Below are 27,928 nucleotides of genomic sequence, written 5' to 3' on the forward strand. Positions count from 1 at the left end.
AAAAGGACGAACATATATACATGGACACTAACTTTTTACTAAGAGCTCGCTAACTGTAGCTAACTGTTTCTAATTTTGTAAAAGTAAATGTTGTGAAGTGTGCTGGCCAATAGATGGCACTGTAGCCTCAAGGGACCAGGGGCTTCTGGGCTTCTCAGAGGGGATTGAGAAGGGAGTACAAAAAATAAAGTAGCCAGTTGGTGCTAGCATAACATGGAATGGGAATGCTTCTTTCTTTTGCACATAACAACATTATAAACTGCATTTAATGTTTTAAATCACAGAAATATTACTAGATATGAAGACTGCTTTCTTTCTCTTGTTGGCTGATAAAGTCGCCTTCTGTTAGTCCGATGATCTATCCATCCATTGTGTTAACTGTTTACTCCTCACAAGGGTCATGGGGGTGCTGGACCACTCCTGGAGTTACTTCTTAATACTTACTAGTAATACTACTACTGTTTCTACTACTACTACAACAACAACTACTACTACTAATTAATAGTTAATTACTTTGTAATTTTCACAGAATTTATCTTTCTATTTCCTTCATTAGCATTCAGCTATTTGCATTACGATACTAGCATTCCGCTTTCAGCATTCCCACGCAATTTCTTCAGAAATTGCACTCAGTCTAGTTACAGTACAGAGTTTGCTTGTAAAAGTTAGTTTAAAAACAAACAAACAAACACTGGCTTCATTCATGACACGAGAAAATCATTTATTTGACCCAGCACCTTGTTGCACAAACAAGTGCGCCCCTCTTCATTAAATCATCATTCCCGAAGACAGCCAACTTTGAAGTTGCCAACACGGAGGGGGCGACATTAGCATTCCTTACGAGTTGTCTTTCCGGCCGCCCTGATAAATGAAGCCAAGTATTCCCTTTTTCCTTTTAGTTGGCGTTTGCACTTCAACATTCCCGAGGGAAATGTCAGAGTGTGTAGCTGCTAAACGCTCCGATGTATTCATTCACCAGCTCGTCAGCCTGACTGATGATGTGCGGCGGGATTTCAAGGATTTTGAGCGGGAAAAAAATGCTTTTTTTCCCCCTCCCATGTGGCGTGTGATAATAAAAAAAATATGCATGAAATTGGACAGCCTCATAATGGAATAAGGCCTCTTTTAAAAAACATATATTGATGGTATTTGAAAAGCTAAGATGTTACGTAGTGTAAAAAGTTTGATAATCATTGGCCTTGTGAGCAAGTCCTCATCTATAAATAACTTCCCATCCACCGCCATCTTGATCTTGTGCCTTTTGCACTTTCCTTTCTAGATGCGCCAACTGCTTGATGCCACGACAGACGATGTGTGTGTATGGGGGGAACAGAAGTGTGTGCGCGGGTCTTTTTTTTTCCGACTCACCGCATGCGCGTAAGAGCTGTAGGTGCTGAAGGGAAGGGCGATGGCGGGGTTGAAGATGCCAAACTGGCCGACCATCTGCTGCATGCGTCTGATGGTGCGCTCCTTGTCCGTGTCGGCGAACTTGACCACCAGGCTGGAGGAGGCGCCCTGGATGAATGGCGGGGGAGAGAGAGAGGGTCAAGGTTAAAGGCTCGACTGCTACATGGTCTTTGTTAGGAGATGTATTGGTGATTATTGTCCTCCTAATTGAAATATTCACTTCCAACTTCAGATTTTTTTTTTTTTAAGTTTAAAATTGTTTACTTTAGCTAGCACCTTTTGGTAGTATAGTAAATTCCTGTTGCGGCAGATGACACATGCTAAAATAGCAAGCTAGCAGGGGAGACATTCTTTGCGTTTGTTACTGTGGGAGGCAGCAGCAAACTAACATACGTCTTCATTAGTTGCCACGACTACTACTACTTCATTTTCTTCTTTTTACATTTCTTATTCTACTTTCTTTTGGCGGTTGACAAACACTGTTGGGGCATTAACGCCACCTTCTGGAACGGAGTGCGTACGCGACAATATTCAATTACTTTATTACGACTCAAATCCGAAAATTCTGATCTGATGTTGAATTTTTACGGCCAATTCTTATTTTAACTCGAGTCGCCACCTCACTTATCCGTAGAAGTGGATTGTTTTGAATCCAACCGGGAATTCACTCCCATCAACATGATTAGGGAACGGAGATTTTGCATGCCATTTCGGATGTGAGTGTTCTTCGTCCCAAATTTCGTAAAATAGAGAGACAAATATGTGACTTATCCTCCAGAGTGACTTATATTTGTTTTTATTGTCCAACAAACATGGTACAGTATGATAAATATACCGATAAATTAAACACATACCGTAAGGAAATATTTTTCATAAGGCCAATTCTTAGTTAATTTCTGTATTAAAATTTGTGTTGACAAAAAATAAAATCATGAAAAACTGTATGTGAAATAACTCTATGTCATACAAGTTCTACATTTTAAACGAGGGAACAGGTATTTTCGGTGAGAGTCGACGCTCTACTGTTCTTGTTATAGATTTTTGTAAAATAAATTTTTCCTTTTTTTTTTTTTTTTTTAAGATAAATTTTCCCGAATAACATAACTTATCATCGCTGTCCTGTGAAAAACACCCGATTATGAAGAATATTAATCACGATTAATTTGGTAATAATTGAAATCACGATTAAGACAAGTATTTGTTTTTGGTACAAACAAAGAATATTTTAAAAAGTAAAAAAATATTAAAATAACTAAATTTCTTTGAAACACTATACAAACAGGATTTAGTAAATAAGTCATTTTAAAATAAAAAAAGGTGCAAATATATAAATTTATACAACTCAAAATTAATATTCATAATCTTTTTTATTATTATTTTGTTTATGATTATTTTATTTCCATTTTGTAATTGTGTGAAATTGTAATTGAATTACGATTAATTGCACAGCCCTACTTACGTGCACTTATTTTTTATTTACTTATTGTTTTAACATTTTTGAGATGTCTGCATTCTGTTATCCAATAAACGTAAAAATGTAAAAAAATACAAAAATGGAGATAAGTGTTTTTCACAGGAGAGTGACAATATTTTGCTTTTTTATTTTATTTTCCTGATGCATTTTTTTTGACTGACTTATGGCCCCAAAAAATACCTGGATTTTCAGTTAAGGAGGGAAAAAAGAACTAAAAACAAAAGACAATCTCATTTTAAAACTATAAATGGAAGCGCTATCAGCCAGCACCCATTGACCCCTGTTTAAAAGAAAAGTGGTGCAATTGCTTTCATTTTGTCCTCTATGTTTTAATCTTCTCTCTGCGGCTGGCCGTGTATTATCCACACTTTGTTGTCGCGGGGAAACCAGACCCAGCAGGTGCGCCGGGCCACACACCCTTCATTAAGGATCCTCAAATGATTTAGCGCTACAGTTGACCTTTCGTGCGCTCCGCCTCTCCGGTGCGCCTCGCCCCTATTGTGGCCAATCGATGCACATAAAAGGCCGAAATATTACTCTGATCTGACGGTGTGCAAAGGTTGTGTGTCACTCACAATAAGAGGCCCCCCGCTGTGAAATTGGTGCAAAGTTGTCAATAGCGTCAATCATAGCAGTGAATGGGGGTGATGCTCAGCGGGTGCGCCATTTTGGTTTTCAAAAGATGAAGTAGTAGTCTTCATTTTACGACAGAGATGGTTCCTATGGCAGCAGTAAAAGTTGAATTTGTAACTTCATTTGAAACTTTGAATCTTTATATGCTTATTTTTCACAAATCGTGCAGTACAATACAAGATTATTTCAATTTCCTGTGACCCCGTAACCTCCCTGGAGTAAGATAATAAACAAGCTACGACCATTTCCGTCTGTAACACATTATGACCACTCTCAACCAATACCAAGGTTAATTTTGACACCCTTTTACATTGGCACACTTTATCTGTTGTGTCTGTCCGGCTCTTTAGTGTCTGCGTCATTGACTTTATTGTGAGGTTTAACAGTGGCAGCGTTCAACAAAGGGCAGCGTCGCACGGAATGCAGAGAAGTCTGTAATTACAGTTCTTTCTCACTGGGGGGGGGGGGGGGGGGGGGGGGGGGAACGCTTTATAGTTTTCCGACTTTGCGTATGGAATTTTTGTGGCAGTATCTCCGAGTGATCTAAAACTTTTAAATCCATGGATTTCCTCCAACATTCCGGGACCGATGGCGCATCCAATAAGAGAGATGTTGGCGGAGTGATTTCAGAGTGACGACAGGAAATAATAATAAATAATAATAATAATAAAATGGAGGAAATAATATTAAATGCGGTGTCCCGGTGTGCTGAGTTGTGGGACACAAGACAAATGGTGTACCATCACATACAATATACCACATTTGTTTAAAGTGTGGATTTTATCATTTTGAATAGAAATGTGAGTTACAAAAAAATATACTTCAAATCAATTCAAACTTTATTTATATAGCACCCTTCATACATTTAAATGCAACTCAAAGTGCGGAACAACTCATTCACTGCCAGTCATTATAGAAAATTTTTACATTTCCAATACTCACGTGATATTCCATTCAATAATTATATATAAACCGAATCTACCAAATAACAGAATAGACTCCCTACTTTTTGTCCCGTCCCGTTCTTTTATAATTGACAGCAGAAAAATGTAGGTTTGCCAAAATACAGCCATTTCTCCCATGGACTCTGAAACTGTGTTTATTTCCTATAAAATGGGGCTATGATGTCATCTACCGGTGGTTGGGCATCAGTAAAGTTGTTTCCAAGTTTGATATTTACAGTGGAGCATGCTCAGATTCGCCCCCATTTAGCACCGCTCTAAAAAATACAATTGACAAGTATACTTGTCAAAGGCAGTGAATGAGTTAAACATCTATTATACAATAAAAAGAAAAAGATTTCTTTTTCCTTTTTCATGCATTTTCAATTGCTGTCAATTATACAAGTGGCGGTGGTTGACTACAGAGTAAATATTAAACTTTTTTAAACAGGTATATTGCTCCATCTTCTGATTGAATCGGTGATCACTTGTTTTTTTTTCAGACTCGATTGTAGTGAATGGCCCAAAAAATCCAGATCGTGTTAAACCTACTCAGCAGTAGTTGGGTCTATATTGCAACGAATCATCATCTGTGTTCGGGATGTAATGCTAACGGCAATATCGTGATATCGCAATATTCAAACTGACACTATATCATTGTCGTCGCAATATTAAAAGGAGCCCATCTGTTAAAAAATTCAGGCTGATTTCCATGTGTGCTGTTCTAGCACCCTCTGGTGGCTAGTTTTTAATTAATTTAACTTTCATAAGGCATGTTTTGGCCCTCCATCCATCCATTTTCTGAACCGCTTACTCCTCACACACTCCTTCATAATATTCTATTCTATTGTCTAGTTCTATTTTAACTCATTCACTGCCAGCTCAGCAAATTATTAAAAATAATTAAAAATAATATTGGACGTCTATAGCCGTCAATGGCAGTGAATGAGTTAAAATCCACGCTGATCAAGAGATGAAGGGGAACGTAATATGCTTTTGAAGCGAGTCAATATGTGTGCGTTCATTAGCAAGTAATATTGTATCGTGACCGTCATATTGTGATGTTTGGATATCATTACATCCCTAATCTGTGTTAGAAAGAAAGGCCTTGTTCACAATTTTTGTCATTGTGTTGAACTAAATTTTATTTAGCAAAAGCACCAGAGCAGAGGTGCGGAACTAATTTTCGTCGTGGGCCTCATCATAGTTAATAGTTTCCTTCAGAGGGCTATTATTGTAAACCCCCAATTTTTTTTGATTGCCTCATATTAAATAGTGGCCAGTGGTCAGCGGCCAGTAAAACTGTTTGCTCAAATATTGGTAGCAAAAATTATGGCAATATCAAGATTTCAAATTGAAGACAATTTGTAGTTTTTGTATTTTAGCAAGAAACAAAGTCAATGCACAAAATTTGCTTTCTGCATCGGTGAGTATTCAAAAAGTGAATAAAGGTGGTCTCAACCATTCCCGCTGATTACATTCATCATTGCTTTCTTTTTTTTTGCAATCAATGCGAGCGTGACCCGTTCAGGGACACACGTGGGTGGTACAGCACGGCCCGCGTATCGACGCGGACGGTCACGGCCTGCTAACGGTGAGCTGCGTCCGCCGGCAGCCTCGGGATATGAGATGCTGATCATATTTCTATAATCAATTTAGCACAGCAGGAGGTATAAATCCTGTCCATTCACTTCTCTCTCTCTCTTCAATTTCTTCCCCCCCCTCCCTTCGGCCCCTTTGCTTATAGTCAGATGAATAATTCAGCAGCCAATGTGGCGAAAGGTGGAGTAAACAAGTCTATTGCCTAATATCCCCAGAGGATGCCAAAGAGAGACGAGGCGGGGGCCGACGAGCGAGCACAGATAGCGGCGCGCGAGCAATGGGGAAGGACAGTATCTATGGAGAACGGACATCAAGAGTCTTTCCCGGCGACCTGCAGTCATTTGCACTTAGATGGACTCGCAGGGTTGCGCTCAAATGGCACAGCTGGCTTTCTAGTGGCTCTTTCCCCGCCACACATTTGCCGACCATTAATAATGGAATCATAAAAAGGACAAACATGAGCTCTGTGAAGCGAGGTAGGAAGAGAGATGGAGCGAGGGAGAGTTCAGGGTCCACCTGCTTCCAACAAACAAACAAAAAAAAAAATGCGGACCAAAGCGGCGCACACTTGAGGCCTTTTGTGGTAATAAGAGACGCGCCTCCGCCAACTGCTCCATTCCGGTCAACTCTGTCGCCTTTATTTTGACGAGTGGGCCTCGAAGGCACGCATAAAATCAGCTTCCTGAGGAGAGAATCCAGAATTCACAGGACGCACGGCGGGCTTACATAACGAGCCAATGTAATCTCGTGCCGCGGTTATAGGCAGTGATTATGCAAGCAGAACACCGCTGATTGATGACTTGCCCCAAATTCAATTATCACTCTAAACACTTTTATCTTCAAATGAGATTTTAAAGAAATATCATGTTAATTAAAGAGACAAACTGCTGCACTTCGCCCATTTTTTAAAGCTTACATGCTGCACATACGACACATTACCAGAAGAAGCAGAAATGTATGCCCACAGACGACAATGATTAATCCCCCTAGATTGTTTATAACACTGCATATTGTTGCTGTACAATAAAAAACATGTATCCCCAAATTTTGGAAGCATTTGTTCCAGGATATAAGGAACATTTTTTTCTCTTTTAGATTTATATTTACAGTACGTTTTTCATTGGACAACAATGCTATCGCTCTCTCGCTATCTATCTACCTACCTGTCTGTCTGTCTGTCTATCTATCTATCATCCATCTATCCATCCATCCATCCATCCATCCATCCATCCACCCACCTTATCCATCTATCCATCCATCCATCTATCTCCCATCCATCCATCCACCCATTCAACCACCAGAGACACCCACCCACCCATCCATCCGTCCGTCCATCCATCCATCTACCTATCCTTCTATCATCCATCCATCCATCCATCCATCCATCCACCCATCCAACCATCCACCTTATCCATCCATCCATCCGTCCACCATCCATCCATCCATCCATCCACCTTATCCATCTATCCATCCATCCATCTATCTCCCATCCATCCATCCACCCATTCAACCACCAATCCATCCGTCCATCCATCCATCCATCTACCTATCCTATCATCCATCCATCCATCCATCCATCCATCCATCCATCCAATCATCCATCCATCCATCCATCCATCCATCCATCCATCCATCCATCCATCCACCTTATCCATCTATCTCCCATCCATCCATCCACCCATTCAACCACCAATCCATCCGTCCATCCATCCATCCATCTACCTATCCTTCTATCATCCATCCATCCATCCATCTTATCCATCCATCCATCCATCCATCCACCCATCCATCCACCCAACCCACCCAAATCCACCCACCCACCCATCCATCCATCCATCCATCCATCCATCCAATCATCCATCCATCCATCCATCCATCCATCCATCCACCTTATCCATCTATCCATCCATCCATCCATCTCCCATCCATACATCCACCCATCCATCCACCCAACCCACCAACCCATCCATCCATCCATCCATCCATAATTGTCATACTGTAAGTTGGCCTACAGAATTGTCCATCTTGCCCCAAAAATGCAAAATTCCCATTGGCTGTGATGAGTATAAAGTTGTAAAGTACATTCAGGACACGTGTGTGAGTGTAAATAAATAAATAAATAAATGAATAAATAAATAAATACATAAATAAATAAAATAACTAAAAATGTGTGACTAAAAATACTTACTGGCATTGTCTGACTTCCGTGTAGGGCGGCAATTGCTGACTGAGCCTCGGTGTGTGTGGAGAACTTGACAAAGGCGCAACCTGGAGGAGAGAAACACACACACACACGGTATGAATGTGCAATCAGTCAAGTGAGGTGAAAAGTCGGCTGTATGTAAATAAAGGATGTGGAAGTGTATCCGACATCACCCAAAAAAAAATGGTTGCGCGCCTCCCTGCACAGTGGGCGGGCTTGACAAGCAGGCTGAAGCTGCAGGCAAAAGATTGCGCGGATGAAGCAGGAAAGTGTGCTATTTAGCACTGCACGGCTGTCTGTGCATTTTAAACAGCAAGCAGATTCACAGTCACACTAGGATCGATATTTGTGTGGCTGGCGCACAAACCAACAACTCTCAGCTCAGCGCGTCCTTCAGGAATATGATGGTAAACACACACGGAGCTTCTGGTTGCCTTTCTACATGTTGCTCATCAATTATTCAGTCACTAACGTGAAAAATGGATGACAAAGATGTGGAAAATGCATAGTATTTGTTTATAACTAGGAAAATATTGGATGTGACCTATTATAGTTAAAAATATGCATGGTAACTTGGACGTATTTTATTCCAGGGAAGAGCAGTTAAAAATGGACAGTTGCAGCCAAATGGAGACTCTGGAGCAATACTACTTTTTTTTATTTTATTTTTTTATAAAATTTTCCTTAAAGGGATACTTTACTTATTTAGCCATTTTTGGCTGTCAAACATTAATATTTTGCCTATAATAAATTTGATATTTTCATTATTTTTCATATACAATTAGTACCTTTTAAAAACACATTTTGCAACTTGTTGTCAACTCAAAATGACATCACAAGGGCTCAGGTAACCAATCACAGCTCACCTGTTTTCTAGGTTTGGTCATGTGACATTGACAAGCTGAGTTGACAGCAAGTTGAAAAATGTGTTTTTAAAGGTACTAACTGTATTTGAAAAATAATAAGTATCAAATTAATTTCAGACAAAATATTAACTTTTTATTGCTAAAATGGGCTAAATAAGTGAAGTATCTCTTTAAAATGGCATGACATTAAGGCAATTTTCTACTCTCCTAATTTCAAATTTCTAGTTCCCGATCTTAAAATGGCCAGAAGAGGGTGGCGGTATTTGTCACTGTTGCAAGTACCGATACCGATTATTGGCCCAACACGGTATTGGTACGTGCCCATCCTTAGTGTTTTTTTTTTTTTTTTTTTTTTTTTGTTTTTAAAAAAAATAGCACTTCATAATAGTGTTCTTAATAAAAAAAAAAGAAAAAAAAAGACAATAACATGTAAAGAATTACATCGTAATTATTCAGCTCCTGCTGGTTTGTACAATTTAGCCACCAGGGGGTAGTATAATACAGCCTTGCGAAAACAATTGAAGAAGAGTTTACTTACTACTGTAAGTGATTCAATGAAAAGTGGTAAAAATTGTCAATTTTTGCAGAGGAAAAAGAATATATACCTGTTAGGGTTTATTGTTGTTTTAGATACACAAAGTAAACGCCAACTGGGAGTGGCATTTATACTTCACTTTTAGATTTACAGTCAACTGTTGTAGTATTTTGCAGTACCTGCTTTTGCAAGTGGAAAAGCAAAAACTCCAAGTAGGGTTAGAATTTTATGACGTCACACTTTTTTACTTGTCGTGGACTGGGGCGGCAGTTTTTGTTCTGAAAGCACACAACAATTAACACATCAGTGGAGGAGGAGAACGAGGGTCTCCTGTATTTACTTCTCCACATGTGGAGATGAGAAATTTCAGCTCAGGGGAGAATGAGGGCAGTTGCAAACCTGACAAGTGAAGACGCAGCGGTAAGCGACCGTGAATGTAACAGAATCCAACCAAATAATTGGCAAAGACGACTGAACAGGGTTATGTGCTGAAAAGAAATCCACGTAAAAAGTGATTTCCCACTGTTTTAATTGAAGGCGTGGAGTAGTGTGGAGTTCCTCGATGCAGAGCACACTGCAGAGCTACACAAAGAGAAATAAAGCTTCCCTGGGCTGGCCCTGTGCACCCTCACAGCGGGGACATATGAATTGTTTTGACATCCATCTTTCCCCTCCTCCTCCTCCGCCTGCAAACTACTGCAGAGTCACAATGCTCTGGCTTCCAGCCCTTTTAGATATAATTCCACAACAATTTCCATAAGCGCTAGCTGGGGAATAGGCTGCGCGGACATGAAAAACAACTGGTCCCCTTGCACTTTGCTATATGTCACAGGAAATTGATGTCTCCGAAAGTTTGGGGGCTGCCTCATGCATGCCTTAAGGTAAGAAAAAACTTCCAGTGGCACTGTGCTAACTATCTCATATCATACTACAGTATATGAATTTAGGGACTTGACCAATAAAGCCCGTCTGTCTCAAGGCTTGCACGTATTGTCTTGTGTTGACTTTACAGAAGTCGGTTTGATATTTGTGGGTGCAGACTGTTTTGATTTAGGATCAGCGGGGAGCCGCTCTTGATGTAATTGTGCGTTGAAGTGGACACAACACTGTGGGAGGTGCAATCAAGCTCCGCGAGATGATGCATGTAATAATTAAGGCTGCTACATTTGATCAGGTAATAATGTCTTTGTCTTTAGAATTGGTGACGCTACATGTGGCTCATTGCCCAAGGTTATTTTCACATGCCCTCAGCCAAGTATTCGTAAACACGAAGCAATTGTACGTTTGCGATGACAAGGCAGCTCATGTTTGGAATACGTGGGAGAGATCTGATTTAGTAAAGGTTCATGCATGCTAACCTAAACGGGCACAAACTTGACTGCAAATGCAACCCGGAGTATATGCAAATAGATTAAATAGATTGTATAAATAAATAGATTCATGCAATTTGGGCGCTTCCAAATGACCTTGAAGACAGTCACAAGAAGGAGTCATGCCGTGATGACAATGACTAAACCGTACATCAACTGCATTTTCTTTATGTTCGGATCATTACAGAGTATGGTGACAATTGGAGCTAGTTTTAAAGGCATTACGGAAGAATGGGGTTCAGTGCTTAAGGGGGCGGGGTTAAATCAAACAAAACAATGTGTTTGCACAGTTGCTGGCTTCACTAAAATTATATGAGTGATAGATTTCTTTTGTGTACATATTCTTGTATGTCTTCCACTCACACTTCCAATTCCATCACTTCAAACTTCATTTTGTTCTTGTAACATATCTAAAATGTAAAACCTGTATTAAATGTAGTTCGGGCAATTTAGTGCCCTCTTTTTGGGATATTAGCAAATCAGTCTTTATACAGCATCACCTGCTACATTCTAAATATGGTTTATATCTTTGTCTGCCTTTTCACTCCTGATTTTCCTCTGCAAATGGAATTGCTTCATGTGAACACTCTGCATAAAATGAGGACAGTACGGGATTGAAATCTCAGTTTTGCAATGCAGAAGTTGTTTTTCTCCCGATATGAGATACCTACATATGCTGAGAGAGCAAAGTCAGCGTTTTAGGATGACGTGCAGCGTTACTGTACTGTATGTGATTACAATTACTGATAAATGGTTCTGTCCTATTCGGCTATGCAGCGATGGGGTTTTAAATGTGTTATCTATTAACTTTTTTTTTTTAGTCAATATATTCGCTTCCAGTCTTTAAAAGCAAACATCTGATTATATGCAGGGGTGCTTGCAAAGAGAGATATAAGCATTGTCAGATGTAGATCTGTGCCCTCTGAACTGAAACTTGGGGGCAGGGGAGGGATTCTGTACCTTGCTTTTTGGCACACCAACAGGAAGCGGATGAGCATTTATTTTTGTCTACTGACATCATTGGTGTCAGAAGTGGGATACTTCCAATGCCCCAAAAGAATGGCTTTCTTGCGGCTGGAGGTGGGGTGGGCACGTTTTCCCTCTCTGCGCTGCTGCCCGTTGCCGGTTTCCGGGGGTGTCGGGGGGCTCGCAGGGGGCCGGGTTCGCGGGGGGCTTGCCGGTCGTCCTGGGGGGGGCGGCTTGTTTGGGGGGGGTGGAGGTATGGGTGGGTGGGGGGTTGGGTGTTGGGGGTCGGGGTGTGTTCGGTGGTTGGGGGGCCGGGGGTGGTGGGGCCTGGGTCGTGGTGGGTGGCGGGTTTGGGTGGGGTGCGGGGGGGGCGTGGGGAGATGGGGGCTGGGGACCGGTGGGGCGCAGTGGGGGCCCGCTGGGCCTCGTTCTGCGGCCTTGGGCTCGGGGGTGTGGGCCGGGGCTGGGGTGGGGGTGTTCCGGGCGTCTGGGTCGGCTCGCCGACCGGTGTCCGCTCGGGTGGCTTGGGGGTGGCCTTGGTGCTGCCGCGGCCTGGGGATTTCGGGGGGGGGGGGGGGGGGGGGGGGGGTGCTCGCTTTGCTGGACCGCGGTTGACGGCTTCTTTCTTTGGTGGTGGCCCTTATGCATGCCAGATCCGTCGCACCAGCATCTACTGAAACTCAACAGAAGTACCCTCTCCCTCCCACAGCCCCTTGAATCAGTTGGTGCTGGTGTCTGTGGATCTCACTTTGCTTTATCTATCCTTCCCTCCTTCCTCTCTTTAGTTTTTCCTCTGGTCACTTGGGATCTCAATTTATTGGAAGTTTGAGGTTTCTGGGGTTGGCATAAGACTCTGGTTTTGTAACCACGCAGGAGGGGTTTTGTTGGTGCTGGATTTCACTTTGATGGATTGGATGTACTGGCTTCTATGGATCTCACTCTGCCTTATCGATCCTTCCCTCCTTCCTCTCTTTAGTTTTTCCTCTGGTCTCTTGAGATCTCGCTAAATTTGCTGGAATTTAGAGGCTTCCGGGGTTGGCGTAAGACTTTGATTTTGTAATCATGGGGAAGGCAGGAAGTGTTTGGTCGGTGCTGGATTTCACTTTGATTTATCTTTCTTTTCTCTTTATTTTTTTCTGACCTTTTCTCTGGTCTCCTGACCATTTAAACCTCACGACTCTGGCAAGATTCTGAAGTACCTGGTTAAGGCGAAGGGTAATGGGATATTTATAAGGCTTTAGGTGAATTAATGAGTATAAATTTATACGTATTTGCACGCACGCACAAAAAAAAAAAAAAAAAAAAAAAAAAAAAAAAAAGAGCAATGATGATAAGACGTTGAATCGGTAAGACTACCGAATGAACAATTCTGAGCTCTTTAAAAAAAAAAAAAAAAAAAAAAAAAAAAAAAAAAAAAAAAAAAAAAAGAATGGCTTTCTTGGCAGAAACATTTTGAAATTATGCGAAGCTTTGCACTCACATTCACATAGCCTAGCCATATATGTTATCTTATCATATATTTGCTGCAATGAAGAACTGCTTCTGCTTGCAATGAAGAAGGCTTTGCTCTGTTCCCACTCACATTCACATAGCCTGGCTATTTAAAGATGACTCAAAAAGCTGAAGAACCACAACATCTAACGCAGCAGAATGGTTCAAGTCAGTCTGGTGAGGTCGCCTGATTTCTGTTAAGAAATGATTGCAAACTTGAACACACGTGTACTCAGCAATTTTCCACTTACACGCACACCACATAGGCAAGTGCACTGTGTTCCAACTATGCCTTGCATTTGCATTTTTAGGCTTGGAACACCCATGTAACTAGGGGCGTGGACAACAAAATAAATAGAGAGGGTGAGGAGAGCAATCTTCAGAGAGTGGAGGAGTGAATTGTATCAGTCAGTTCCTCTCCTCGCGAGTCCTGAGCTTAGTGTCTTCTCTCCTTTTACACAATCTGAAAAGAATGGCTTTCGTAGAAGGAAAAAACAAACGTAATTGCCCTAGCCAGAGTACAGACTGAAATCCAGTTCAAAAGCACGAGTCTCCAGTGACCAAGTGTTCGTCTGAGCTACCGATGGCTCTGGGTGCAGAAGTGGCTTGCATCCAAATACCAAAAAGGCTTTGGTACCGACAGAAACTTGGAAAGAGTCAGCCAGAACCCAGACCTAATCCAACTAAAAAATCTGTCGGGCTGTGACATTGAGTAGCTCTTCCACTATTTTACAGTATTTTCCTCTTTACAGCACATAACTGATATAATTGTACTTTTTTTCCCCCCACCAATGCCTAAAGCTGTCTATCACATCCAACAGCTGAACGTGAAATGATGCGAAAACGCTATTTGACCTCCAGTATATCCGACGCGCGAGTCACACGCATTCTCCGTACAACCCGCGCAGTCACTCTTCCGTCAGTGACCTAAATGGAGCTGACAAGTGCGACAACGGGGCCTACCTTTGCTGTTGCCGTCAGGCCCTCTTAAGACCGTGCACTCCTCGATGACTCCGTAGGGTTCGAATAGGCGGTACACGTCCTCCTCCGTCTGTTGTTTGTTCAGCATCCCCACGAACAACTTCCTGTCTTCTAGAAAAGAAAAAAAACACACAAGTTCACCGTGAGAACTTTGAGCTCAATTATCAAGATAATGGTGGAAGTCTTGAAGCAAATGTGGGGTGATGAAATTATTTAACCCGGGTTACAGGGTATGATCGTTTTTGTTATAATATAATATGGCTCCTTACAACTCTAGTCTCCCACGCAACACTTACTGTACTGCCCCCCCAACCCACCATCTACATCCTTCCACCCACCACTATTCATCTCCTCTTCCTCACTCCTCCACGCTGATTCCACATTTTCCACACACTCGTTCCTTTTTTCCCGACTGCCGTCCACTCTTTATCTCTCTCTTACTCCTCAACTAATTGCTGCTGATCCAGTGCTTTTTTGTGTCGCCAGAGAAATATTTCAGTGCGCCGCATAGCTGAACAATGGCCTCGTCTGCGCCTGGCAGCCGGCGCTGCCGAGACATGGCGCGAATAACGCTGACTTTTCAATAGGAGACAACTTGTGTTGAACGCAGGGGGATGTGATCTTTACCTTGACCTGACACACTGTGTTTACTGATGTTCTCTAATGCGACAGTGCCGCCGCTCTCTGCAGGCTGGCGGAAGAATCACTGAGAAGCTGTCGTAGAAAGCTTTGTTTCTAATGTATAAATAAAGACTACAAAAAGCTGCAACAAAATGCCATGATCCAAAGAAATTGAAGAACAAATGAGGAATAAAGTAATTGACATCTATTAGTCTGGAAAGTGTTAATATTCCTAAAGCTTTTGGATTCCAGCGAACCATTATGAGAGACAATATCCACAAATTGAGAGAGCATGGAACAGTGCGAAACCTTCCCAGCCTATAGAAGCTACTCCAAAAGCACACCGATGACTCATCCAGGAGGTCATAAAGGAACCCAGGACGATGTCTAAAGAACTGCTGAACTCGCCATCTGACTTAAAGATGTGAGAAACTGGGCAAAAATGACATCAATGAGTTACAAGGCAAAAACTACAAAAAGGAAGTTAAAGGCTCGTCTTTTTTTTGTTGCAAAACACATCTGAATGATTCCCAAGCCTTGCCCGAATATTCTATGGACTGATGAGCTGAACAGTTGAACTTTTTTGAAGGTGCGTGGTAGGGCTGGGTTCAAAATATCGATATATTGATATTGTATCGATACGCCGTTTCATATCCCAATATCGATACATAATACCATGTATCGATATATCGATACCCCCCTCCCAAGCCAGCTGAGATAGGCTCCAGCAACCCCACGACCCTTGTGAGGAAAAGGGGTTAAGAAGATGGATGGATGGATGGATGGATGGATGGATGTCACAACAATGTGAATGTCGTGTCAGTTTTTTTTGTCACTTTATTTACACAGCCTGTACTGTGGTTCTAATTGATTTAAATTATTATTTGTTTTTATAAGGCCACATTAAATAAAAGATTATTAGTCTAACTGCAATGGATTCAATTCTTAATGTCAATATTCATATTTTTACTAATGCATTAAATTAGAGTAAGACATTTCTATTTGCAGCATTGGTAATTTTGACTGTCTAAAATAGCTACTGCGTGAATTTCTCAACTGACTCGAAAATTGTTGTGAATCGTGAATCGAATCGGGCCCTTTTGAATCAAATCGAATCGAATCTGGAAATCTGAATCGATACCCAGCCCTAGTGTGTGGCGCTAGTGTGATGGTCTGGGGCTGCTTCGTTACTTCAGGCCCTGGACGACTTGCTGTGATTGATGGAAGCAAGAATTGTTTCTGGTCTTGACTGATTCTGGCAGCTAACAAGCAGCACATTTCGGGGTCACGTAAATCCAAACAAAAATAATTCAATTAATTCCATTACATTTTGTATTTTTGATCTGAGCCTAAAATTGAAATATAATTTATTATTTTGCGATTACCAACTGAAAATGGAGAAAATAAATGATTTTTGTATACTTACGGCCCACTTGAACTAAATGGATGTTTTTTTTTTCTCTCTATTAACTTTAGAAAACAGAAAATACAAAAGAAAAGATGTTGAACTGCACCATTTCCGCCAAAACAAATTCTTCATCAAACAAAAGAATAAATGTGGAATGGAAATCTAGGACAGAGCCGCATGGAAGCCCGAGGCTCTGAGCTAGCGCATTTCACACAGAAATGAACAGGCTTGACTGTAACCAAATAAAGTGGCTCCAGCCTGCTAAATTTTGCTGCCAAATGAGCAGCTCCTCATGTGAAAGCAGCCAAGGGACATCCAGTCAAAATGTTACTGATGCATGCAGATGTACTCAGAGGCCAAATTTCCCAGTCTGGGGAACCTCACTCCATTCACTTTCTGCCAGCTTTGTTGTAAGCACTGTACTGTATTTCTGCTCTAATAGAGGGCCTCTTTTCATTTCCAGGGAAAATTTTCCACTTGAATAAATAAACGCAGAACCTCGAATATATCCCTCATAAACAAAACAAAACAGGTTGTGGTATTACAAAATGACAGATACCACGAGGTGTTGTGGTAGTCGTTAGGGGTGTGAATTGCCTAGTACCTGACGATTCGATTCGTATCACGATTCACAGGTCACGATTCGATTCGATACCGATTAATCCCGATACGAATGGTCACGATTCGATACCGATTAATCCCGATACGAATTTATAAGTCGATTGTTGCGATTTTTTTTCATTCATATTTAGAAAATACTAATCAGTAAGCTTGTAGAGTGTAAGATTTATATGAAAATGTATTATTTATTTATCTGAAATTTCAGTCTTATAGAGGTTGTAATCTGTTTCATGTTTGAACAGCATTAAAATAAAAATATTAAGGCTTAATGTGCCGTTCATATAACATTCTTCCATGCTCAAGGTGTGAATCCTAAAAAAAAATAAAAAATAAATAAATAAAAAAAATCGATTCTGCCGATTATTGAATCGATTCGAGAATCGCGCGATGTAGTATCGCGATATATCGCCGAATCGATTTTTTTTAACACCCCTAGTAGTCGTCTATGATAAACTTGCTGAAACGCAATCCCTGGCTTCAAACCCTATTTTCAAAACATAAACCGGACTTGAAACCATAATTTGACACCTGAAACAGACTTGAAACCAGAGTTTAGCCTGGAAACTAAACTTTAAAACGTTGTTTTGAGATACATTGCTTGAAACCTTAAACCTGGATTGAAACCGTTGGAACCCTCACTTTTGATGAAAGCCTAAATCTAAACTGTTAAGCAAGTCTTGAAATTAAAACCCTAAATCACATTTGAAACCCTACTTTTAAACTGTAACCCAGACTTGAAACCGTACTTCGAAAGCAACCTCTACCACTACTTCAAGACCCTAATTTGATCTAATCTAAAACCATGAAGCCCAACTTTGAAGTCTGTAGGTTTGAAACCAAAATCTGGACTTGAAAACCCAATTTAAAACCCCCATCCATGCCAAAATGCATCATTTGAAACCTTAATCATGCCTTAATTCACCAATTTAAGACACTGACTCTGTCTTGAAACCTTAATTTGAAACCCCAATTCTTTTTGTTGAAACCATAAACCAGGTTTCAAACTTAAGACTAAATTGAAACCTTGGCTTGAAACCCAAATGTAAAATCCTAACCCGGACTTGAAACAATACTGTACTTTAAAAACCCAATCCTGGTTTGTAAACCCAATTTAATAATCTAACCCAATCTTGACTTCATAAATTATAACTTTAACCTTGGCTTGAAACTCCAACTTGATACCCTGATCCTGTCTTTAAAACCTAAATTTGGAAGCCTATTTAAATCCTTGTTTAAAACCATGTACAGGTTTGAAACAAAACTAATAATTTGAAACCATGACCCAGATTAAAAATCCTAATTTTGATACTTTGAATCCTTAGTCGTTGTTTGAAATCCTAATGTGAAACTCAACCACAGGCTAATTTGACCATAACGCTAGTTTGATACCAAACTTTGAAACTTCAAGTCTGTCTTGAAACCCTACTTTGAAACTTTAATGCCATTATTTTGAAATTCTCAAGGTTTCTATTTCAACTCAAACTAGCTGAGTCTGTATTTCCCAAACACCCTCTGCTGGTTGCTCCCAAGTAGTGCTCCCATACTTAGCAACCACGCAACAAAATCATCAGAACTTGTAATCAATCAAATTCCACGTGATGTGATCGTCTCATTCTTATCTCACCGTGTGTCTACGACAGCACGTCATGTCGTTTTCCTGACCTGAAATAGCGACATTGGCGCCCAGCTATGGTTTCACAGCACCGGTGCCACCGCGCCACACAAATGATGCACCTTTAAAATAATCAAGCGTGTCAGTGTGTTATCTCGGGAGGGGGCGTCCCTGGTGCTGGCTGCTTATTGCAAGTGGCAGGATCAGAGGCTACGTATCAGCGTGGACGTGATGCAACGTGACATCTGTCAGGGTAGATAGGAGAGCATTTATCTGCAAAAAAAAAAAAAAAAAAAGGAGGAAGGAAATCCCTGAACTGGAAAATGAAAGGCCGAGATGGTCCTTCCTTCTTGCTGGAGGGTGAATGTGAAATCTGAGGTTAGATGATGAAGAAGGATGGCCGCACACACAGTAATGTTGCCTCTTCAAGAATATGATGGCCGCCTGATAGACTTGATATCGATGCAAAACCTCACATGTCTTGGAGAACACATGTCAACCTGCACTGGAATGTGCCCAGTCTCTCTCTCTCTCTCTCTCTCTCTCTCTCTCTCTCTCTCTCTCTCTCTCTCTCTCTCTCTCTCTCTCTCTCTCTCTCTCTCTCTCTCTCTCTCTCTCTCTCTCATGAGCAGTTTTGCAGTTTTGCTAATATCAACAACCTCATTTGAGGAGCAATTTTCCAATTTTGAAGAGCAATTTTTTTGCAGGTGAATCCAAGGAACATGAAGTAAGAGTTCTATTAAACTAAAAAGAGGAATTGGAACCATAATTTGATACCTTAACTGGAAAACCTAACCTAACCAGGCTAAAAAACCCAATTTCAAACCTGAGCCCAGACATGAAACCTTAATTTCAAACCCTAACTTGAAAAAATTAGCCCAGGCTATGAAAAAAATATCCTGAAACTCAAAATCAAACTTGACACCTTATTCTGTAACCTAAAAAACAACTCAGGCTCAAAACCCAAACTCTAAACCCTAACCCAGAATTGAAACCTTAATTTACAACCCTATGTTGAAAACTAAACCTCGGCTTGAAACACCAACTAGAAACAAAACAGAAACATGAAACCCCAATTTTAAACCCATACCATAACACAGACTTGAAACCTCATTTTAGAATCCTAACTTGAAAATTTAACCTAGTCTTGAAATTCCTACTGGAAACCAAAACATAGAATTGAAACCTTAATTCTGAACCCTAACACCGATTTAAAAACTTAATCTAGGCTTGAAACTAAACTGGAAAGCAAAACACAGACTCGAAACCCTAATTTCAAACCCAGGCCTAGACTTGAAACTATACAAAACTATCTTATGCTTGAAACCTCAATTTTAAACTATAATGGAGACTAATCTGAAACCTTAACTCAGCCTTGAAACGAGACCATAGCTTAGCTTCAGAAAACAGGTGAGCTGTGATTGGTCGCTGCCTGAGCCCTGAGCAACTGTGACGTCAGCTTCAGTCGACAGCAAGTGGCAAAATGGCCGCACCCCTGAGATTGATAAAAATGGCTGGATTTTGCCTCATAACTCATATTCCACAAAAGTATGTTGGTAGACTAGTGAGGTCACATATAACGTATTGTTTCATGAAATGTTAAAATTTAAACTCTAACACAACCGCTTTAAACACAACCTCAAACATTTTTAACAACACATTTCAACCTGCAATGATACGTACCAAACGTGCTAGAAATGGCAGAAAGAAACTATATCCTTTTATCTGTAGTTGCTAGTTTACTAATAGATGTACTGTACATGACTTACAGTATATAAACAATTACATGTTTCAAACATTATAAAGCATATTAAACTACAGTGCTCCGATACAAGTCCTTGTTTAGTTTTGTTGCTGTTTTAACGCCTCTTAAGGTGCGAACCGGCGTACTGTTTTCTCGGCGCTGCCGTTACATGTGAGAAGTTGCGAGTAGCACCGACGCTAATAAGCCACCTCGTTATGGCTACCGAGCGCGGCGGCGGCCTTCCAAGTCGGCGCTGTCAGCTCAGTGGGTTAGCGCGCCCGCTTCAAAAGCTACAATGCTAATTTATTTTAGAAATCGGTAAACAAAGTATTCCCTCTCTCGCTATTGAAGGTGAGCTTGTGCGACCGTAGAAGAAGAAGAAAACGGGGAGTGATGACAAAAAAAAAAAAAAAAAAAAAAAAAAGTGTCTGCTTGCCGTTGACGAGATAAAAGGCTCGTTATTCAAGCGCTAATTTGGCAGGGTGCTGGCACCCCGAGGCGCCGCCAAACCTCGGACGTCTTCCCTCATTGGCTGCTCCCGCCGGTGATCCCTAACATGCTTAGCATCCGCTGTCGCTGTCAGGGCACACGCACGCACGCACGTCCCCATACGCTCATTAATGCAAACACAAGCCAGTTAGATCGCGATATATGTAATAAATTGGATTAAATTCCACTGGCTAAGCACTGTGATCTCTTCGGGTTAATTAATTTCATTCTGTCTGTGTTTTTTTAATGCTTGAACACATGCTGACACTGTTATTGTGGAGCATCCTGCTTATTGGGGGGAGTATAATAGGCTTGTGAAGGAGAGGAGGGCGGGTGGGACGGGGGTTGTTTGGTATTCCGGCCACAAAAGGATGTGATTCCTACGCGCTACAGTAGCAGCCGTTAATATGCTGGATCCTTCCTCAGCTCTTATCTTCCTTGCAATGAGCAGGGGGGGATAAAGTGGGGGGAACCTGGATGACTTCTCTTTTCCCAGCTTGGGACAACTATCTCATTGAATATATTTATCCATTCGTTATTGTTCCCTTTATCAGCCGAGCTAATATTGGTCAAAATTTGCCCTTATCTCCACCGCTGACAGTCACATTTAAACTGCGGCTGTGCGATCCCACTCAACTCCTCCGGTGAAAGGTGATTGACAGTATAAGTTGTTGTTATAGTGACCGACGTCGCTCCCACTTCCAAACCACACAACCCTCTCGCCCTTCCCTTCGAACCAGCTCCTTTTCATCCATCCCGGCTTATCGAGGACTGCAGGGCCGCGTGTGTGCGTGCGCAGCAATTTACAGTAAGGCCGCATCCTCCCCACTCTCGCCTCCTGCTTCTTATTCTTGCCGCCTTCTCTTTTCTTCTTCTCGCCGGCGCCACATTGCTATTCTACGGGTCTCATTCTACTGTCCAAAATCCTTAGCAGGCTGCGCCGCTATCACGGAGGATACAGTAATAAGTCTCTGTGTAACCCGGCTGGAATACAGATACAGTGTATGCATGCTGCATGGGTAGTAGTTGAAATATAGAAAGTGAAGCGAGTTTACATGCTCCAAGGAGCATAAATGACTGATTCCATTCTATTCTTAAGGGGGCAGAGTATGGAAAAGTAACTTTTTAATTGCTTGTATAGACATTTGGGTCTCTAGAGTGGCTGACCACCCATCAAGTGTGAAATTACATAAGTGAGTACATTTTTTTGTGAGCTGCCTATGTCAGAAAATATGTCCCGAAGAAAGCTGTTCAGATTTTAACACAACTGTAAAGTCACATTCAGGCTAATTTAAATAATATTCACACTGATTTATCACACACTTGGTTTGGAAGCTACATTGGAAATGATCCACCCTGTGACTTGGACTACTCAAAACCCCTAATAAGACAAAATCAAAAACTAAGCAGGAATGTTTTTGGATGCACAGAATGCTGCATTAGCTTCTGATAACACACACGGTAGTGGTCATGAACACAGCCGCCATATGTACAATATAAATTCACATGTATAACGGAACATACGGTGTTCCACAGGGTTCAATTCCGGGGCCTCTGCTGTTTTCATTGTTTCTGCTGGTACTGGGTTCCAATTTAAGAAAACAGTGGTGGTTGTTTTAATGTGCTCTATAAATATAGTCAGTCAATTCTAGTCCAGCACAACTAGCTACAAAATCTAGCAAAACTAGAGGAACACTTCCTTTAACTGTGCATAGGACACTTGGTGGGGTTCAGTACTTACAACAAGGTTAAGAACCACTACTTTAAATACCAACATACGAAAAAGAGGGATGTCAGAAACAGGATAATCAGTTAATTTGCATGAAACGGGCCAGCTGCTCTGAACAGGGCTGTTTATAGAAGCTGGTAGGAACTTGTGGGAAAATAGCATGTGATGTCTTTAAAATGAAAATAAAAATGTCTTCTAAATTTGACACAGTACAAGGAAAAGTGTTGGTAATGATTACAAAAATCCCCAAATGTGCTTTTAAAAAAAAATCATAGAAAATCAAGGTACTGTCACCACTTTCAAATGCTGTGGGTGTGTCCTTTGAAACGTGGAAGCTACCTCATCTAGCACAGGTGTCATCAATTTGGTGCCTGTGGGCAACAGGTAGCCCCAAGGACCACTTGAATAGCCCACGGGCGGGCCTGTTCGAAAAATAGCTGACCAGTAAAATGTGTCTATTTTTTTTTTAAAGTACCATTATTAAATAAAACAAAAAAACAACCAAACAAACAAAAACTTCGCTAGTAAGCGGCATTAAATATTTTATTATTCTTATCTTCCATCCACCCATTTTTTTACTCCTCACAAGGGTCACGGGGGTGCTGGAGCCTATCCCAGCTGGCTTCGAACAGTAGGCGGGGAACACCCTGAACTGGTTGTCAGCCGATTGCCGTATTCTTATCTTATTATTGTGTTATTTAAGGGTCATGGATGGATAAGTTTGTCCAATGTTGCCCACCTTATTCATGACGTGGTGCAACCAAAAAAAAATAACCACTTTGGAACTAATTTGAAATACATAATGCAGTATACGACCAAATGATCATGTTCGTGGAGAAAACCTAGCGGGCAAAACGGCAATGAGTGGATTATTCAACCCCATTTAGTTTGAGCAAATTTGTTACTTAAGAAGTGTGTATCAAACTGATAGCCCTTCACATGAATCAGTAGGCTACCCAAGATGTAGCTCTCAGTTTCGAAAAGGTTGGCGACTCCTGGTCTAGCATATTTCTTATAGCTACATATCCCTGTAAGTTTGAGCCACAAAAACGAATCTGCTTAATAAAGAATATAACTCACCGGGTAGTCTTTCCACGCCACGACAAGAGGTGCTAGCCACCAGCTAGCTTACAAGCTAACAGGCTTCTGAGATCTGTGGGTGAGTGGTGCCCTCGTCTGCGTTGTTAGTAACACCGTGTCACCTCCTTGTTTAGGAATTCAAATAATGACACTGATCTGTTCCGTAAATTGTGCCACATTATTGTACTAGTTAGAAATCAGTGCTTTAAGTGAAAGACTTGATGGCGAAGAAACAAGAAATTCCAAAGACTCACTTGGAAAGCCATCACTTCATCAATTATGCAACACTTTATTGGCACAACGGTACTGTTGCAAGCCCTGTGAAAAGCCTTAACTGAAACAATGTCGTCATTATGGACTAAAAACATTAACGCGAGTCGAATCCACAGGCCCGCGTAAGCACAACCGTTCAATTAATAGACTACAAGTGATTCATAGGGGACGTTTACAATCTTACAACGCAGCAGCGAGTCTTTCACACGGAGCGCGTGGGAGGCTGCGGTTGCTAACGGCTGCACGCAGGCCTTGTAGCATGTTTGGCAGGCCACAAAGCTCAAGATCAAACTGTAGCGCGTTAGCGAACACGAGCCCCACAGGAAGAGCGCTTCTGCATTCCGAGCGTACCAGCTGGATCTCAGCGGGGAACGATCTGGAACGCTGACGTTTTAGGAGCGAGATGGCACCCAAATATCTGTAACGAGCGCGCCGTTCAAAACACACCACAAACATCCTTGCAACACACACAGGAGGCTGCTGTCAATCAAATATCTGTTGTGTTCCGAAGTTTTGATGCATTGGTGCAGTTTAATGGCCGCTGCGCTGGTTTTTGGGGGATTCCAGGCGCAATGTTGGGCTCTTGTGTAAAAGCTCTGACATGTGGAAGTGTTGATGTGCATGTGTGTATTTATGCCTCTTTCTTCTTGACAGCCCCCCCACACACACACGCACACGCGTTTCTGCCTCCACTGCCTGCAAACACATCAGCTGAAAGGAGAAAAATTGAGGGAGAAATTGCTTAAATTATTCTATCTGCAGCATATACATCTCAGCAGATTTACACCCAATATGATAACAAAAGTGAAATATTACTGTCGCTGTATTATACGGCCGTGCTCATAAATCCTGAAAAGTGCTGTGTATGTGTAGCTAGCTACTGTATATAAACATTTACAATATGGCAGTCCTATTTATATTGTCTCCCTTCATAATGCCACCTGAAGGGCATTTTGGCATCCGTTATGATATGGATTTTCTACACGCCATTATTGCCTTTCTTCTCCATCCAGATACAGTAGAAAGGCCTCCACCTTTGGCAGCGTTTAACACAGTGCCCGCCTGTTTCTTAATTATTTTCTCATCGCTCGGCTGACACTGATTCATGAGGCTCCTGGTAGACACACCCTCTCAACAAGCCCCCCACTAACCCATCTTGAAAATGCACTTTTTGCTCCCTGCAAGTGTGAGCATATTCCACATGTCCATGCTCAGCCCTCTGCCCTCACGTTCACCCGCCCTCCATTTTGACAGTTATATTCATTTTGTGCTCATGAGAATGAAGCAGGAAACTGTACAAAGACTTGAAAACTATATCGAATACAATCTACACTATTTACCAAACCCTAATGTTGTCGTCAAGACCACACTAACCAAGACCAAAACATTATTGAGATTAAAGTATCGAGCCAGACAAGGCTCTTGAAGATCGAGACGAAGACAAGACCGAGACTTTTGGAAGGTGAGACCGAGAGAAGACAATATCAAAGAAAAATCACACAAAAAAACCACAAGCGTATCCACTGATCACAGTAGTACTGGCCTGGTCTCTACTGTTCAAGATCAAAATTCCCAAGTCAACCCTGACCAAGACGAGACCGAGTAAAAATGCCTTTGATTCAGAGACAAGACCGAGTTCCTTAGTGGTCCTGAGACCGGACTCAAGACCAAGACCGATCTCGAGAACACTACCAAACCCAATTCCCAATACTAAAAACACCTTAATACCTAGGCACCAATCATAACCACGAACCCTGACTGACAAACTTAAACATGAACCCGAAGCCTAAACCTTCACTTGAACGAGAACTCCCGAACCACTAAACCCCTAACAATAACCTTCAGCCCTGAGCCCTAAGAATAACGTTAACCAAAACCCTGTCCCGAACACAAAACCTTTAAACCTTATCATGAACCATAACTTTAACTTGTGAACAAAAGGTCCAGACACTACCCTAACCCCTAAACCTACGGTAATCCTAACTCCCAATTCAAACCCAGAAGCAAAGCATAACCTATACCCAAAAAACCCTCAACATCAAACTCTAGCCCCTTACCTCAACTCCAAACCCTTAATCCTAATTCCAATCCTGGCCCGAACCACTAAACCCCTAACAATAACCATCAACTCTGAGGCCTAAGAATAACGTTAACCAAAACCCTGTCCCGAACACAAAGCCTTTAAACCTTGTCATGAACCATAACTTTAACTTGTGAACAAGCCCTTACCCCAAACACTTTGATACTTAAACTCCAATCCTAACAACTGATCTTAACTCAAATCATAATCCCCCAAACCTATTAACCAAAACCAGAAAACTAGCTGCTAAACACAAACCCCAACCAAAATTCCTTTACCTGACCCACTAACATGAACTCCCTAAAACAAATCCTAACCATAACCCCTGAACAAATCCTCCCAGTTGTAGCAGGAGCAAGTGAGCAAGGTTGTAGCCTACTACGGGCTAGCGTTCGGTCTTTGTCCACGAAGGCAACTGAGCTTCCAGATGACTTTGCCGCACGTGGACAAAAGAAGCTTACAGGGCGCCCTTCATGTCAGCTTTGCCCTGCCCCGACTATGTAGCAACAGCCCCCTGCCAGGACCCTGACACCTTGGTGAATGGAACGTCAGATTTAACCCCCTCCATCCACAAATAGAAAGTCAGATTTAACCCCCTCACTCCACCTCCCCGTGCTTCTCCAACAGCGAGCGTTTTCAATATTCTCCCGTCCCAGTTGAGAAAAAAAAATGCAGCTCTAACAGTAATGAGATGGGGAAATGCCGCACGAGATAAGCGGGCCAATAAATAGATAGCTATATAGGCCATCGAGCATGTCGTTGCTAACATTTCCATATTACACCGCACATCTTCCCAACTATATTTGCACAATTTTCTGTCATACTGGAAAAATAAAAAAATCAAATCCTGCATAAAAATACACAGGATTGGAAAAGCCAATACTCGTCAAATCGGCCATGCATCCATGCATGGACGGAGTCATTTTTCAATTTAATGTGACCGAGGGCTTCTGAAGTCATAATTTGGCTCTCAACCAAAATGTTCTGGAAAAATAAGAGAGCAAAAGTCTGAAGGATTAACTCCACATGTAGGTTTAACTTTTTCTTTGGCTTTTGTTTGATTGTTTTTTTTGCTGATATCACATAACATGCCACTAGGTGACAGTATCGCTTTTGCACTAGATACGTTTTGTCATGTGTTTTAAAAGTGTGAGCCATTTTAGTTCATTTCAGTTGTATTTTAGTTTCAGTGGTGAACTTTTTTTTTATCGTTTATATAAGAAAATGTTAAAATGTTACTTGATAAACATCTGGCTTTATTATTGCAACTGTTTGACCCTCAAACACATTACAGTAAAATATTTAAATAAGCTAAACAAAACATTTAGAAAAAATACATTTAAATAAATGTGCATGCAGATAGGATATAAAATATGTAAATATGAACAAAAAAAAACATAAATCAAAAAGTAAAAAGACTTTAAGGTTAGATGTGATTTAAATAATGGGATAATGTTTACATAACTGTAAAGCACAAACTTATCTTTAAATTAATATCCGGCTGACACTGCCAATCAAAAGTGATGATTATGATATTTGGAAATGCAGAATTATTGATGCCGCTGATCTCATAAGAGTGTGTGGGCGTACCTAATCGACATGAAAGCCGAGTTCAGCTGCAATGGAGAATAAAAAGCAAACACAAAAACATGGAGCTGTTGAGGTGTGCCCTTTATTCTCCACCTGAAAAGAAACTCTCACACAAGGTGGAAATGTGCGGTGGCCGTCATTAATTTGGGGAAAGACATGAGATGGGTTAGCATCGAGCATAATAAGCTGCAGACAGAAATAATGTTGCCTTT

The 27,928-nt window shown here is 41.3% G+C and overlaps 1 protein-coding gene across 1 annotated transcript in view; it reads right to left on the bottom strand.

Moving 5' to 3' along the window:
- Window positions 1-27,928, bottom strand: part of celf5a (cugbp, Elav-like family member 5a) — a 276,124-nt gene that overhangs the window by 43,653 nt on the left and 204,543 nt on the right. Inside the window, exons 4-6 of the mRNA XM_077533281.1 lie at window positions 14,452-14,580; window positions 8,246-8,325; window positions 1,369-1,515 (exon numbers count right to left, since the gene is read on the bottom strand). Coding sequence (XP_077389407.1) covers window positions 1,369-1,515; window positions 8,246-8,325; window positions 14,452-14,580 — 356 coding nt within the window. The remainder of the gene's footprint in view (window positions 1-1,368; window positions 1,516-8,245; window positions 8,326-14,451; window positions 14,581-27,928) is intronic.

This window comes from Festucalex cinctus, chromosome 10, assembly GCF_051991245.1.
Source record: "Festucalex cinctus isolate MCC-2025b chromosome 10, RoL_Fcin_1.0, whole genome shotgun sequence".
NCBI lineage: Eukaryota > Metazoa > Chordata > Actinopteri > Syngnathiformes > Syngnathidae > Festucalex > Festucalex cinctus.